Genomic DNA, 17,389 nt, shown 5'->3' on the forward strand with positions numbered 1-17,389 from the left:
GTTTTGTTCGAATTTGTTCGAATTAAATTCGAACATAAAATTCGAATATTGGTTCGATTATAGAACGATTGTAAATGTTCCAGAAATGTTGAAAATAGTTCGTTTGACTAAAAGTAAAAATTCTCTAATTAGTCTGGAAACGGGGGATCTAATTCTTGCATTCTGTGAAAACGGGTAAGATTAGCTATAATGTAATTATCTTAATCCTCACTATCGTTACTTTTTGCCCAGCGAAGCGGGTCCTTGCAGCTAGTAACTAATATAATTGCTAAGTATTATACAAAGCAAAAATTTATTAAAATATGTAATGATTCATATTGTAACTTGGATCCCCTTTTACATCAGATCTGGTTATGCTACTGATGCTAGTATAAATTTATATTGGTTTCTATTGAAATACCAATAGAATCAAATAAATTATTATTAGTTTCTTGATAAACACAAACATAATAATTAGAATAAAGTCAGAAATGTCTGGTTTCTTACAATAAATTTATTAAAGTATACAATTTAAAACTTTTTATTTATTATGTAAATTTCATAAAAAGGTATTACAAATGAGAATAAAAAGTCATTTATAGATATCATCCAAAAGTTGTAAATGATATTATCATAATACATTAGCAAAATATCATACTTTATAGTACTGCATAACGCTGTTATATTAAATTTATTATATATATTTTTTCTTTTTATAATTATGTATTTCAATTAGATGTTTAAGTTAAATATCACACTTTTATCAATCCAGCAAAAGATTTTTAATACAGTAGAGCATTGTTTATCCGAATCAATTGGGGACTGGGGTTGTTCAGATAACTTATTTTTCAGATAACCGATTATGTATGAAAAAATATATTAACCTATCCCATCCTGAAATTTTTCTCCGTTGCGTTTGCTTTGCGTTGAATTTTTGTCAATGTTAAGCCTAACGTAAACTTTTTAAAATAATAATCGTGGCTATTGTATCGTTAAAAATTATTTCTTTATTTTGTACAAACAAAATAAATATATTGAAAAATATAAAAACAATAAAAAATTATACTTAGAAGTTAATTTAGTATCAAAAACGTAAAATATTTGAGTAGCCCAAGACATAGCCAAAGATTGCAGCGCCACAGCACTGGCAAAAATTTAAATTTGCCAACTGGAATTCTTTCGGATAACCGACTTTTGGATAAACGACGCTCTACTGTACTATAAAAACGTTTTTAATCATTTTAAATGATCTTCCTCAGTTACACCAAAATAGAACATTAAAAATCGAACATAAATAAAATTATGGAATAAATATAAAAATCAAACGGAAAAATGTGCATGCAGACTAAACATAAATAAAATAAAATAAATGATATAAATAAGGCCAAAGCAACGAAAGTGAATAAAATATAAGATATAAGATGAACCATTATTATAAGTATTGATTTTTATATTTATTCCATAATTTTATTTTATGTTCAATTTTCTATTTTGGTATAACTGAGAAAGATCATTTAAAATGATTGAAAACGTTTTTATGGTATTAAAAATCTTTTGCTGGATTGATAAAGGTGTGAATTTTAAATTATTCACTATCCAGTATATAGTTTATTTTATAAATCAGATGTTTGCTTTTGTAATTTTATTTGTCTTTATCTTTCTTATTTTTAATTGTTTTACAAATAGATAATATCTTGAATGAATAAGTTAATTCTTTCAGCACTATTAACAAGTCCAAAAGAGGATTCTTTAAATGGATTCTATCAGATCAATGACAGATTTGTTAATATTTATACTAATAATATAAAATAATAATGTCATATGTATAAAATAAAAGAAGTAAAAGGATTTCAGGATTAAATAAGTCAAAATAGCTTGTATCAAAAATATAATATCCAAAATTCAATCTTCCTTAAACTAACATTTTTTGTAAAATAAAAGTAATTTCTGGTAATTAATACTTTTTTATAAAGAATTTTAGTGATTGAACTTTACATCTTGCTTACTGATTCTTGAATATACATCAATACATCAACAAAAATGAATTAAAAATGAAATTATTATATAAACATTTGGAAATTTTAGTCTAAACAAGTGTTTTTCAACCAGGGTGCCACTGCGCCATGAATTGGGGTGTTGCAAAGTTTAGAGCCTTCAGGCATTTTCTTGGAAATTTACTTAAGTGTAGTTCAAGATAACTCATTGTCAGTTCTATTTTGCTATGAGATATCTAGTAAGCAAAGAAACTATGATTAATCGCATGTTAATGTAATGTTCTATGCTATGTGTACGCACGACTTGTCACGAGTTCGCCCAAACCACATTGCTTGGCCTTTATGCAGTGGCGGGGCAAGACCTAAATTTGATGTGGGCAAGGTACATTTCGCGAGGCCTTCTGGTGGCGCAAGAAGACGGATTTTATAAAATAGAAAGCAGTTGAAACTGTCAAATTTTGATTCCTACAAATGCAAACTATAGTCTTTAACTAACATTAAAAAAAAATTAAAGAAACAGAAATTTCCTGCTTTTAGCCTTACTGAACTCCTTAATAATAGTATTGTAATTCAAATCATAATTCAATAGTATCGTGCTTCAATAGATAAAACTGCCAAAGCTGAAAGTCTTTCCTGACCCATTGTATTTCTTAAATAATTTTTTTATTAGTTTTAATATTGAAAAGCTCCTTTCAGTGTAGGCAGTACTTACAGGTATTGTTAACAAAATTCGAACGGCAATGTAAATATTTGGGTAAATTTCTTTCAAGTTATTTTCTGTTATGTATTGGAGCAGCTGTTTCATATCTTTAATGAAGTTGGGTAAATTTGGGATCATTGTTTGTAATTCTTCATATAATTTGTAAGGTTGTAAGTCACTGCTCTCACTCACTCGCTGGACTGAATGAACTGAAATCTTGACAGTTTTTTAATATTTGCTCTTTTCGAATATTTTTTAACTTGCTTAGATCATAGAGAAAACCAAAATTTTCAAAATGTTGATTTAAAGACAAATCCTGAATCCATATTGCTTATTATAGAATCAATCATGGTGTTAAAAAAATCTGTTTCATACCTGCTTTTGGGAGACTGTATAGGTTGATCGCTGCCTTCATCATCGAACATCCTTTTCTTTTTGGCTACCCTTTCATTTTTAAAGTCTTTTGGCAGTTCATAACTGCTATTCTCAATAAACTGACGAGCGTCAGACAAGCATTTTTCGAATCCAGTTTGTCGATATTCTTTGATCCAGTCACAAAATGTACGCAAATGTTCAAGAGCATTGCTTAAATGGACTTGTAAAGATTGCCATAATTTGCTTATGATATTAACATGCGATAATATCTCATACCATATATGTAATGATATGATAAATTCTAAACTGAGCATTTCGTTTAAAACCGAATCACAATCACTGAGTGTGTCTGATTGTTCCGTTTGATTTTTTAAGCTTTCGATGCATTCGACATCAAATTACAATAATACCGCCTTCACTGCCTCGATTCTGCTTTCTCACCTTGTGTCTGATAAAGGCTTCAAAGTAAGCTTTAATTTGCCTTTGATTAATTCCCAGCGTTTGCTGGAACTTGAAAATAGCAAATAAATTTTCTGAATAAAACCAAAAAATGTTTTCGCTGTCACAGAAGAATTAGCTGCGTCTACCGCAGCAGATTATAGATATGACAACCGCAAAGTGTAAAAAATGTCCTAGGATTAATATTTAATATTCGAGTTTTAACTCCACTATTTACGGGATACTTTACTGCAATACTTTGATTGGCTTTATAGCCATTGAGGATCGTGAAAGTAACGTAAACAAACACAATGGGAAATCCCCAGCTCTGGCTGGCAAGGATTCCCTGCGATAGCAACCCAATGCCAGCAAATGTTGCTAGACAAATAGAAACAAATTTGGTATGTCAATATATCTATCGTTTTATGACGAGTAAAATTTTTTCGTTGAGTTTACAGCTTTTATGTAATGCATAAACCTTCGAAGCGCGAGGCCCCTCGGACAGTGAGGCCGTAGGCAGTGGCCCACGTTGCCCATGCCTTACGCCACTTCTGCCTTCATGTTCCCAGTCCCAGTACCAGGCCAACCACCAGAGAAGAACGACGTGGGCACTTGTGTCTTGTATATGCTTTAAAAAGCATTGCATTGTACTTTGAAAAGCGTGTGGTTTCAATCACAAAGTAGTTGCATATTACAGTATTTTCATAGTATTCAAAAGCAAGGATGACAAATAAACAATTTTTATCATTTTTTTAATTTAAATTTTTTAAATTGATATGAAAAAGATAAGAAAAAAATTAATGAAATATTTATTTTATATATGCATCAAAATAGTATAAAAAAAAGTAACAAAAATTGTTTATAAATAAAATGATAATATAAAATAATAATGTCATATGTATAAAATAAAAGNAAATTTTTTCGTTGAGTTTACAGCTTTTATGTAATGCATAAACCTTCGAAGCGCGAGGCCCCTCGGACAGTGAGGCCGTAGGCAGTGGCCCACGTTGCCCATGCCTTACGCCACTTCTGCCTTCATGTTCCCAGTCCCAGTACCAGGCCAACCACCAGAGAAGAACGACGTGGGCACTTGTGTCTTGTATATGCTTTAAAAAGCATTGCATTGTACTTTGAAAAGCGTGTGGTTTCAATCACAAAGTAGTTGCATATTACAGTATTTTCATAGTATTCAAAAGCAAGGATGACAAATAAACAATTTTTATCATTTTTTTAATTTAAATTTTTTAAATTGATATGAAAAAGATAAGAAAAAAATTAATGAAATATTTATTTTATATATGCATCAAAATAGTATAAAAAAAAGTAACAAAAATTGTTTATAAATAAAATGATAATATAAAATAATGATATATTTGATAATAAAACTATATTTAAAAAACAATAGCGAGACTATTATTTTATATGTAGGTATTTCGACAAAATTCAATGAACTTAAATTTTGATTTTGAACATGTAGGAACACTTTTGCATTGTGCGTAATATTCGTTTTCGCGAAAAATTCATCTGGCCCATTAGTCCCCTTATTAGCCCTCTTATTCAGATTCTAGATCCGCCGCTGGTCAAGGGTGTCACGATTTGTTATTTTCAATTAGGTGTGCCACTCAACGAAAAAGGTTGAAAAACACTGGTCTAAACTAACCATGCCTAAACTACAGCCTCCAGAGGCAGTAGTTTGGGCATGATTAGTTTAGACTATAATTTCAGACTTGTTGGATGTCATAAATATAATTTACAGAATAACATTTCTTATTTATTGTATTTTTGATAATTATATACTACAAATTTTTAATGTATAAAAATAATAATTGATCTAATACTTGTGTTTGTATTTTTGTTATATCTAAATCAAACTTATTTCATTCATATATTATTATATATTAAAAAAATAACTTACCACTTCTTGACCTTGCCCAAGTGATAAAAATTTTAATTTATGATCTTCAAATCCAATTTTTGCAGCAAAATTTAAGATTTCAAATAAAGGATCAGCTCCATGACTTATGATGAACAGCATTGGATTATTGGGAGTACTTAAATTATAAATTATCTCAAAAGGAATTGTGGATGGAAGAACATATTCATTTCCTAAGATATTTGAAATAAATTTCTTAACACCCAAACAAACACGATCAATACGAAAACAACGTAATACTAAAAGTTTCTGAAAATGATTCAAAGAATCTTCAAAATCTGGAATTGGTTGTTGTTCTGGTTGTTCACAATAAAACCACTGAAAAAAAAAATTGCATAATTTTAACATTCTGTAGATTTAGTTATCAATGTAGTTTCATATATTACTTTATTTTTCATATTTCATTAGTTACAAGATTAAATATAATTAAAAAAAAAAGCTGGGAATGTTGTTGCTAGACTTTTCCAGCATTCTTTATTTTTTTTTATCCCTAATAATTACTAACATTACCAATATCTTCAGAAGTGCATAAAATTACTAATATGCATGATTACTTGTAAAAAAGAATTTAACTATTTAAAAAATATTACCCTCCCTCACCTGTTCAAAATATCTGGTAAAATTTTACAATCCTACAACCTAGTTTATGTCATACTTCCATTCCTTGTACAAGATCTTGTTCATGAAAGTTATAAGTTGTTTTAAATTTGCACATAGATATGCTTGATTATACAGAGTTGGTTGTTTGCACATGTGTGTTGGTATAATTTGATTGCATTTTAATTTATTTTTCCATTGAGTTTGTACATTAAAACTGAAATTTTTATTCATGATTTTTTTTTAAAGTAAATTATGGTTATGAATATCTGTTGGCATATTTGCACAACTGTAGACCTTGTTTTGCAGTTGTATAGTGAATAAAAGGCATTAGGCTTGGATGAGAGGATTTCTTCAGATATAAAATATTCTGTGAAAATTGGTCTTTTGCCTTCTGGTAGTATTTGTGAGAAGTGTAATAGGAAGTGATCCTTGATGCTGCAAGTGGATCTGAAATATCCTTTTATCATTGTTGTAAGTTTACTTGCCTGTTTTACTTATTCATAGTTTAAGTTTGCCCACAAGCCACTATTAAGTTTGCCCACTCAAAGCTGGCACTACTTGATGTTATATAGTTTTAGGGAGCACACCCCCAATCTGCCACTGAAGTGCAAGTAATAGCAAGCACTGAAGCACATGACTACATGTGAAGCATTGGTCAAGACAAGTAATAGCAAGCCTTGACAATGTGGAGCATGGAGAATAGGAAATAGTACTAATGAATGGAAAAAACTGACCTTTGGAGGCAAATATCTTGTGAAGGGTCACATGTACAGGTATGGTTCCTTTTGACTTTTTTGCTTATACAGAGAGAATTCTAAAATTCTGGGGTGGGAAATCCCTCATTCAGAGTTCATGTCTTACTGTCATGTCATCTCAGCAAGAAAGCACAGAGTATACTCTCATTCATGTATGTTACCTTCTTTTTACTTCGTTCTCCTATGTAGATTGAAAGTGGTTTATGATGTAGGAGAGGTTGTAGGATTGTAAACTATAACCAAATATCTTTCAGTCACCTTGAAACATTGAGAAATGCAAAAAAAGTTGGGTTTTTTTTCTGTATGTATGGATCTTAATGTGTTTGGTGGTGGCATGATTTGTTTCACCCACTTTGAAGCTTAATAACTCCTGTGCCTTTTGTTGAAAATTTCTGAAATTTTGCAGGTTGGTTCATATATTAGGAAGAAATATATCTGGAAATTTTCAGGAAAATCAAATTATTGATTAGAAAGATATTAAGGTGGTGGGGCTACATCTTCCCAAACCAATGTTAATGTCTTCCCTTTTTTAATCCTGTATAAATTTTATGTTTTTCATTAAAAAACTTTTATTGTGTTTTCTAGAATTTGAGCCTGTTCTATGCAAGTTCATATATATAATAGGGTATTCCTGTATATTTAAACAAAAAAATAAACAAATTTACCTTTTTCCAATTTATTTCATTAATCATTATGCTCTGAAGAAGATTATTAAAAGTTTTAGGGAAAGTGTGCAAAAGACTTAAAATATCTTTCCAACTTTGATAAGGAAGCCAATCATGAGGACACTTTAAATCAAATCCTCTGGTAGAAATATTGCTATTTATAAAAAATTTCATTTCCTCTTCATTTATAACTTCTTCATTTTGTAAATATTTTAAAGCCATTTGAAAGGATAGCAGTAACTTATGCTTTTCAAAGATACCTTGAAAAAAGTTCATTAAATTTATTAAAATATGAAAAGATGAAAAACAGTCTGTAAAGTTATAAAGTGAAGACTTTGGAGATATAAAATACAATTTTCATATGAAAATCACATTTTCTCAGTATATTTTTGATTTTTTGGTAATCTTAGAAAATACATTTTGTTAATCTTAGCATATTTTAAATTTGAATCATTTTATAATAAAAGTTAGATTTAAAACAAAGGTCTTTCTAATTTGACATTACTATAAAATATTATTACATTTAATTGTGCTTATACAAATTTTTTTCATTTATTAAAAAAATTAAATACTGTACAATCTTACATTTTGTAGGTAATTTTTTATCTCACTAAAGGGAAAATCTCATTAGCCTAATTATCATAAATATACTGTAATTTTGTGTGAACAAACCACAGCAATGTATAACTTACAAGATATACTGCACAGAAAATTGCTAAAACAGAATTAAATTTGTATACATACATATACCACTATACAGTAGAGCATCAATTATCCGACTCAATTGGGGACTCAGGTTGGTCGGATAACTGAAAAAATCAGATAACCAAAAAAATACATTATTAATATAGTATATTAGTATATCCCATGTAATTAGTATATTGCTATTAACCAACTTCGCGTTGAATTTTCATCGATGTTACGCCTAACAAAAATTTTTTTTTAATAATAATCATTGCTATTGTATCGTTAAAAATTATTTTATTGCTCACAAAACAAACAATCATTCATAATTAGAAAATTAAGTCTTGTTTAAATAGTGGCTTCCCTTCAATGGTCGAACCGTGTTGCCAGCTAAAACACGCAAAAATTTAACAAAAATAATATTAAAGTAGTCAAGACATGGACAAATGTTGTAGTGCCACATCACTAGTGGACATTTGAAATTTGCTGACTAGAACGGTCGGTTAACCGATGTGACGGTTAATCGGGGATCGGATAATCAATGCTCTACTGTGTATATATTGTAACTTCAACATGGCCATTAAAAGCATGACACTTACTAGTATGTAGTCTAAAATGTACAATCTAAAATCAAAGAAGCAAAAACACTATAAATTTCAATAAAACTTTCTATTACTAACATTTTCAACTTTATCCAAAGGTTTTCTTTGAGATACTATCAAATGTTAGAACTATCCAAATAATACAGACAGATGGAACATAGTATACAAATTTGAAATAGGCTGTAAGAATGTTTCATGTAAGGCATTACAAGTCAATAACTTGAAAAATATAATTCAAATAAAAAAAAATTGTGTTTTTATTTAAATTTAAGCTAGCATTAGTAACTAGTGTGAGATTGGGGATAGAAGAAATTGAAAGCAAAAAAAAATTGTTAATTTCTATGATGGACCAATAAAAGGAACAAGTGAACAGAATAAACCAAGATACTCGTGGGAGTTGATCCATTGCTCTCGGGTGAAACAAGACAAAGGTAACAAACCAAAATGTAACAGAACAATAATTTAATTTGCTGGCAATTTTATCCCAAAGGAGGTACAGCATGTCAAGAGTTTTCTTGCGTAGTACATTAGAATCCTGACAATAATATTAAGAGACCTTCTTTGTTAGGGATTTACATGGTAGAGACAAAGAGTTTGAATTTGAATTATCACCACCTTTCCTTACAGATTTGAAATTTCATCAGAGATCTTCGTTCCACTATTTAAAGTACTCCCTTGCACCTTTGTTTTATAATCCACTATGCTTGTTTTCCACTTTCTCTCACTCAGATACTTGGTGACAACTTCCATGCTCAACTTCCACACTCTTCATACACTAACTCTAACTCTTAGAAGAGCCCCACTTTCCATCAACCCTTTTTCTTCCCTTTTTCCCCGGGGGCTTAACAACCACACCAGTCATTCCATTATGGCCAGGGGGAACCAAAAAACTTATTACGCCCTAGTTGAAGGAAAACTTGCAACTCAACAAGGGTGTTGGCAAAGTTATTTAAAAGAAGATGAGAAGTATTTTGTTCGTAGCATGTCCGCAGAAAATGATAAATTAGAATCGTAATCAAGCCACTGCCATCTATATCTACTGCTTTCTCGTAATGAGAGGCAAGGTCAGAATATAAAGAACCAGGATACCCTCATGTAGAAGAAACTTGATCCATAGTAATCATAATCTCCTTAATCGCATCTGCAAAAGCCGTCATTAGACACACTAGAATACATAATATTAGAATAATAAATTAATGTTTTATGATACCAACTCTCCTTCCTAAGTTTTTGTTCATCACAATAAATGTTCCTAACATCATTGTGTTTACTAATAAATAACTGCTACATCCCAACCTACATGCCAAACAGAAACCTCCCACTATTATTTATTTGTTTATATTTTTTATTCATTGCCATCATCTAAGGCAGTGTTTCTCAATGGGGACGATATCACCCCCATGTGGGCATTTTTGCATGTTGAGGTAGCAATTAGTAACAATTTATATTTTGGGGAGGCAAAAACAATTTTCTGGACAATATAGTAAAAAATTATATTAAGAATAATTAGATATTTTATTCGTTATATTGTACAATAATTAAACAAATAACATTATACTAATCACTAGTCTATTCAATGCAGTACGAATTTGGCGTTAGCCTTGGCCCTTGGCATCGGAATTTTGAAGTGAAGGAGGCGATACAACGTAACAGTTTTATTGAAGGGGGCGACGATTTGTTAGAGGTTGAGAAACACTGATCTAAGGTAATTATTCTAAATTTAAACAGAGATTTGTCAGTGGTATGTCCCACTTCTGTTCAGCAGAGCTGGATGTATCAGAATATTAGATTGAATCACTAACCTACTTTATTTTGTCTTCTTTGTTGTTTACACATTTTTTCTATAGGTCACTGCCTCTCATTGTAAATCTGTTTATATATTAAAAGCAAAATGTTCTATCCCAATTGAAACTGAAACCAACACTACAAAGAAATAGTGTGTAAGTAAGTGATATCATATCGCATATGGGGTCTACAATTCATGCCTCGAAAGGATCACCCGTTAACTTCCTCTGTGGACTCGGCATGAATTCAAGCAAAAGGTTAACAAAGAGAAAAGAAGGTCTTTATATAGAAATAGGAGACACAAAAAGACTTCAGTTTTGACTCAGACATGGAGTTGAAAAAACAGATGGCTATTCATTTGCTTCAGTAGCAACTGTTTGATTTTTAGAAGTTTGATTTTTGAATAATAACCTTTGGCTATATATAGAATACAGATTTAGTTTTATATTATTTTGAATAATTTTTATGTGTATATACATATAAAATTATATATATATTAATATATTGATATATAATATACATATTAAAATGTTCCATCACAGCCATACACAAATAATGTAAATTTAAAAACTGATTTCATTTTAATTAGTTTTGATTTCATTTTTGTTTTGGTTTCAATTTTGGTGTAAAGGCCAGAGTTTTAATTATATTATTATTTTTAGATTTTATAATTATTTTAATAATTATTAATTTATTATTATTTAATTAATTTTACTTGCATTTTTTTTGAACCCTTAATTATAATTTTTTAAATTAATTGCAACTCTTTTTTTTCTTTTAACACGTAACTATAGAAATTGATTTAGTGTTGTTTCACACAAAAGATAATCAAATTTACATTTATTTTAATTTCTTTTTAGTAATTTCATTAATTTTTGTTTTATAAATTTGTCTGTTTTTTAAAATTTGTTAAAAATTTTAATTTTAAATGATTTAACATTAATTCAATGATTGGGCTTCCTAGTATAAAATAAAATAAAAATAGAAATCATCATTAGACAACACGCACAATAAAATATAATATATATAACACAGAACATATAATGTTTATAAACCTTCATACAAAATGTAGTTTAAGTAAGCCCTCTCTTCTGAGAATAAGCACTCTTCATACAGATAATGGACCTTTTAATGCTCTCTGAGCAGAAAGAGGTCCAAATCCTTTACTACCAACTACCTTCAAAAAGAAAAAAATTGAACTGATAAGGATAAAAATTTACTATTTTCCAAAAACCTTTTTAAATGTCACAAAAATAAAATCTGGTCTTTCCTCCCCCCTAAGTGGGGCAGAAAATTTCAGATGAAACAACAGTTTTTTATATATTTGAATTCTCTAATAACAAATAAACTATTATTGAGAACATAAAAAAAATGATAATTTCAAAAGTATGAGCATATGCATTTAGTATTTTGAAAAATAATGACCAAATAATAGTGAAATCTGTTTCAATTAATTAGTTTATAAAAATTTGCATTATTGTTAGACCATTATCTTTAAAATGTACAGTACAAATACATAGCTCATAATTTTTGAAATTATCATTTTTTGAATAAATGTTATTAATAAGAGTTTATTATTTTTAAACACAGAATTCAAAAATATAAAAATATATTGGGATGGTTCCATTCAAAATTTCCCTGCCCGGCCAGAAAGGATGATATTAGCCAGGCTTTATTTTTATGTCATTAAAAAAAACCTCTCAAAAATATTACTTTTATTCTTATCAATTTCTTTATTAGAAGCATATTTTCTAAGTTATTGATTTGAAACACATTACATAAAACACCCTATTTATAGAATGTTACAATGCACTTAGAATAAAATACTTTAAATTTTGTAACTGTCAAAAATATAAATGGCTGCCACACTGCAAAATTTTTAAAATTAATTTAAATTAATTTTAAACAATATTATTATATATTTTAATAATAATTATAAATGCAAAATATACTTGAAAAAATTTTAAAATAATGGAGTTGATCCATTGCTNAATACTAAATAAAGCTGGAGTTGTGAATCAAAGGATTATAGACCCAAGTGCGGAGAAAAAGAGGCAAAGAACAAAAGATAAAGAAGTGAAAAAGGTTGAAAAATTACGGGTCCATATTTGCTTAACAGAAGATCTATTTAACGTTTCTCACTACTACATCTTTTGTCCTTTCTCATCTTTCCCTCCTTTTCCGAAATTTGGGTCTATAATCTTTTGAGTCACAACTCCAGCTTTATTTAGTAATCCTTCGGCATTCACACATCTCCAAGTATTTGAAAATATTTTCTTTCCACTCAAAAATAAAATATGAATAAAGGTTTACGGCTTTGTGAAACTTCTTTTTTGAGTTTATGCCATTGAAATAAATAAATAATAATAAATTAAAACATTTGTCGGTTTTATTTACACGTTTTTTGGGCCGCATTGGGAGTTGCTTTGGGCCGCATGCGGCCCGCGGGCCGCGGGTTGGACACCCCTGATATAAGGTTTGTTTGTTACAACAGAAATGGCCATTTAAATGCATCTATAGTGATTTTAAATTCAAATTCCATAAAAATCAGCCACCTTCTCATTTAAATGACATCTTATGTTTATTGGTTGTTGCTTAATTTATACTTTAAAATTTATATTCCAATTTTTATCTGTCTATTTATATTAATATTAATTTTGTTTTGTCTAGAATATACTTTTTATTTTAACCAATTATATATGAATAGCTAAAGTATTGTTGTAAGATCAGTATTGTTGTAAGATCAGTATTTTTAAATTATATTTTAAATAGTTTTAAGTTTTTTTTTAGTCCTTGTTTAAGCTCATTTTGTTGCTTAATTTATGGACATGTTACACACCTATGATTGAGTCAGAAGACCTTTATAATGTAGACATATTAATTATCTTTATTGATGCAAATGGAGCATATAAATTTAATTGTAGTGTCATATGTGTGGTATGCATTTCAAGGAAGATTAAATTTCACTCCCCTGTTCAGCTAATAATGACAGATATAAAATACTAAGGTATGTTAATGTGATAGTTTGTTATGTGATATGATGTTGCCCACAAAGAAAACGTACAAACAAAAGGAAAGGCACATGACAACTTCTAAGGTTACACAATCCTTTCTTTATTCACGACGACTTCTAAGGCACACGATAACTTCTAAAGTTACACAATCCTTTCTTTATTCATGACAAATGGGTTAGGTTCTAAAGAATTTCAACTGTTCTTGTAAAACTTTACAAAATTCGAGGTGCGTCACATCAGGATTTTTTTCTTTGTTGGGTTTTCATACAATTTAGGAATATAACTTTCTCATAGAATGTAACAATTTTCTTAGCCTAACTGAATACGTAAAATCTTACTTAACCCTTCGGTCTCCAGTTCAAAAACTGACCAACTCGTCAATCGTTTTTCACCCAGTCACCCTACTTCCTATTGTTCTCCTCCTGTTTGTGGAATGGCTAATACTACCTAAAGGCAATAACGGTCATCCCAGAAAGTTCCAGGAATGGATAGAAGAAAAAAATAGAGGAAATCACCGAAATAGGATAGAATTATGACTATATAAATATACAAGTTTTGTTATATATATATATATAACATATTTAAAATTTTTGTAAATTTTGTATATATTTTCTGTATTTTACTTTGTTAATCTCGCCCCTTTTGGAATGAGGTTAACAAAACCAATAAAATAAAAAGAGTTCGAGTGAGGACCCGAAAGTGAACGTTCGTGTTATTTTATAGTCTCCAATTTTCTTTGTCTTGTTCAACCTACACTCGACTTTATTTATATTTAAAAATATGATATATACCTATGCATCCAAATTCATAAACACTTGATGTAAGTTTATGAATAATATTTTTTAGTCTTTTTATTATATTGATATCAGGCACAGAATTTTTTAGTGCAGAAAGAAATACTCTTAAGTAAACTGATAAAGAAAAATGATACATATTATTTATCATAAACATATCATTTAATGCAAAAAAATATACAGCTCCTATTTTGGCAATGGGAGAATATGCACTACGACTCTGTTCAATTTCAGCTGTTGCGAATTCTGCAAGTGATAATTTTTCATTTATCTGTAAAATAAATAGTATATTATAATTATTTTTAAACATTGTTCCTTTTAAAAAACAAAATACTAACTGTAACTGAATTCTATACATAATATAACAGGAAGTATAAGACAAAACTTAAAATAGATTGATTTAAACAAAGAATACATAAATAACTTTTAACATATAAGGCAGGGGTGTCCAATGTGGCCCAGAGAAACAAAATTTCTCTGGGCCACATTGGAAGAAGTCAAAAAGTTTCGGGCCACAAGTATATATAATATATACTTGTGGCCCAATATATAAGTATATTTAAAAATTAACATGTCTAGATTATAATAATAAGTATTAAAACTTTATCAAGAAAAAAGGATATTTTAAAAAATTACTTCTACAGACACTTTCAATTTTTACTTAGAAATAGATAAATTCATTTATTATAAAAGAGACTAAAGAAAATTTATTTGAAAAACACAAATATTTGTTTTATTTGGGTCTCTAATTAATAAAAAGCGACGAAACACCATTTTAAAGTGCATTTTTATTCAATTAATATAATTATAAATAATATGTAGCCGAAAAAGTAGCCAAAGCGCCAAATGATATTTTTTACGTCAAGCAAAAAAAAAGTAGCCACATTTGGCGCAATGTAGCCAAATCTTGCAATGTTGGAAGAAATACTAAATAAAGCTGCAGTTGTGAATCAAAGGATTACAGACCCAAGTGCGGAGAAAAAGAGGCAAAGAACAAAAGATAAAGAAGTGAAAAAGGTTGAAAAATTACGGGTCCATATTTGCTTAACAGAAGATCTATTTAACGTTTCTCACTACTACATCTTTTGTCCTTTCTCATCTTTCCCTCCTTTTCCGAAATTTGGGTCTATAATCTTTTGAGTCACAACTCCAGCTTTATTTAGTAATCCTTCGGCATTCACACATCTCCAAGTATTTGAAAATATTTTCTTTCCACTCAAAAATAAAATATGAATAAAGGTTTACGGCTTTGTGAAACTTCTTTTTTGAGTTTATGCCATTGAAATAAATAAATAATAATAAATTAAAACATTTGTCGGTTTTATTTACACGTTTTTTGGGCCGCATTGGGAGTTGCTTTGGGCCGCATGCGGCCCGCGGGCCGCGGGTTGGACACCCCTGATATAAGGTTTGTTTGTTACAACAGAAATGGCCATTTAAATGCATCTATAGTGATTTTAAATTCAAATTCCATAAAAATCAGCCACCTTCTCATTTAAATGACATCTTATGTTTATTGGTTGTTGCTTAATTTATACTTTAAAATTTATATTCCAATTTTTATCTGTCTATTTATATTAATATTAATTTTGTTTTGTCTAGAATATACTTTTTATTTTAACCAATTATATATGAATAGCTAAAGTATTGTTGTAAGATCAGTATTGTTGTAAGATCAGTATTTTTAAATTATATTTTAAATAGTTTTAAGTTTTTTTTTAGTCCTTGTTTAAGCTCATTTTGTTGCTTAATTTATGGACATGTTACACACCTATGATTGAGTCAGAAGACCTTTATAATGTAGACATATTAATTATCTTTATTGATGCAAATGGAGCATATAAATTTAATTGTAGTGTCATATGTGTGGTATGCATTTCAAGGAAGATTAAATTTCACTCCCCTGTTCAGCTAATAATGACAGATATAAAATACTAAGGTATGTTAATGTGATAGTTTGTTATGTGATATGATGTTGCCCACAAAGAAAACGTACAAACAAAAGGAAAGGCACATGACAACTTCTAAGGTTACACAATCCTTTCTTTATTCACGACGACTTCTAAGGCACACGATAACTTCTAAAGTTACACAATCCTTTCTTTATTCATGACAAATGGGTTAGGTTCTAAAGAATTTCAACTGTTCTTGTAAAACTTTACAAAATTCGAGGTGCGTCACATCAGGATTTTTTTCTTTGTTGGGTTTTCATACAATTTAGGAATATAACTTTCTCATAGAATGTAACAATTTTCTTAGCCTAACTGAATACGTAAAATCTTACTTAACCCTTCGGTCTCCAGTTCAAAAACTGACCAACTCGTCAATCGTTTTTCACCCAGTCACCCTACTTCCTATTGTTCTCCTCCTGTTTGTGGAATGGCTAATACTACCTAAAGGCAATAACGGTCATCCCAGAAAGTTCCAGGAATGGATAGAAGAAAAAAATAGAGGAAATCACCGAAATAGGATAGAATTATGACTATATAAATATACAAGTTTTGTTATATATATATATATAACATATTTAAAATTTTTGTAAATTTTGTATATATTTTCTGTATTTTACTTTGTTAATCTCGCCCCTTTTGGAATGAGGTTAACAAAACCAATAAAATAAAAAGAGTTCGAGTGAGGACCCGAAAGTGAACGTTCGTGTTATTTTATAGTCTCCAATTTTCTTTGTCTTGTTCAACCTACACTCGACCTTACAACTACGACTGCAAAATAATATGACATATATATATATATAGCCTATAGCCAACAGCCACACTAATACATGTAAAAATTGCAATATAATAATATTTCATAAAACAATAATATATACTTTAACTAGAATACTTCCAATATTTTAAAATCAATCTGACAATACTATAAAGCAATTACAAAAGACTGCCTGCCACTTGGATAATTACATATTCGTACAGTAAGTACAGTACATATGGAATATAGTGATCTCTGAAGTTGACAAAACATTAAAATATCACATGCAAAGTTTAAAAAATTATTAAAAGTTTATAATATTAAAACTTTGGATTTTGTATTTTTATTAATAATAATTTTCATTCATT

At 29.2% G+C, this 17,389-nt stretch overlaps 1 protein-coding gene across 1 annotated transcript in view; it reads right to left on the reverse strand.

Annotated features, from left to right (window-relative positions):
* Window positions 1-17,389, reverse strand: part of LOC111631552 (dynein heavy chain 10, axonemal-like) — a gene marked incomplete at its 3' end in the record, with an annotated part of 405,219 nt that overhangs the window by 33,258 nt on the left and 354,572 nt on the right. The window contains exons 64-66 of the mRNA XM_023375809.1: window positions 14,316-14,589; window positions 7,440-7,699; window positions 5,402-5,737 (exon numbers count right to left, since the gene is read on the reverse strand). Of these exons, the coding sequence (XP_023231577.1) occupies window positions 5,402-5,737; window positions 7,440-7,699; window positions 14,316-14,589 (870 nt within the window). The remainder of the gene's footprint in view (window positions 1-5,401; window positions 5,738-7,439; window positions 7,700-14,315; window positions 14,590-17,389) is intronic.

Source organism: Centruroides sculpturatus, unplaced genomic scaffold (assembly GCF_000671375.1).
Source record: "Centruroides sculpturatus isolate CEXI.00-Female unplaced genomic scaffold, Cexi_2.0 scaffold686, whole genome shotgun sequence".
NCBI classification, from domain to species: domain Eukaryota; kingdom Metazoa; phylum Arthropoda; class Arachnida; order Scorpiones; family Buthidae; genus Centruroides; species Centruroides sculpturatus.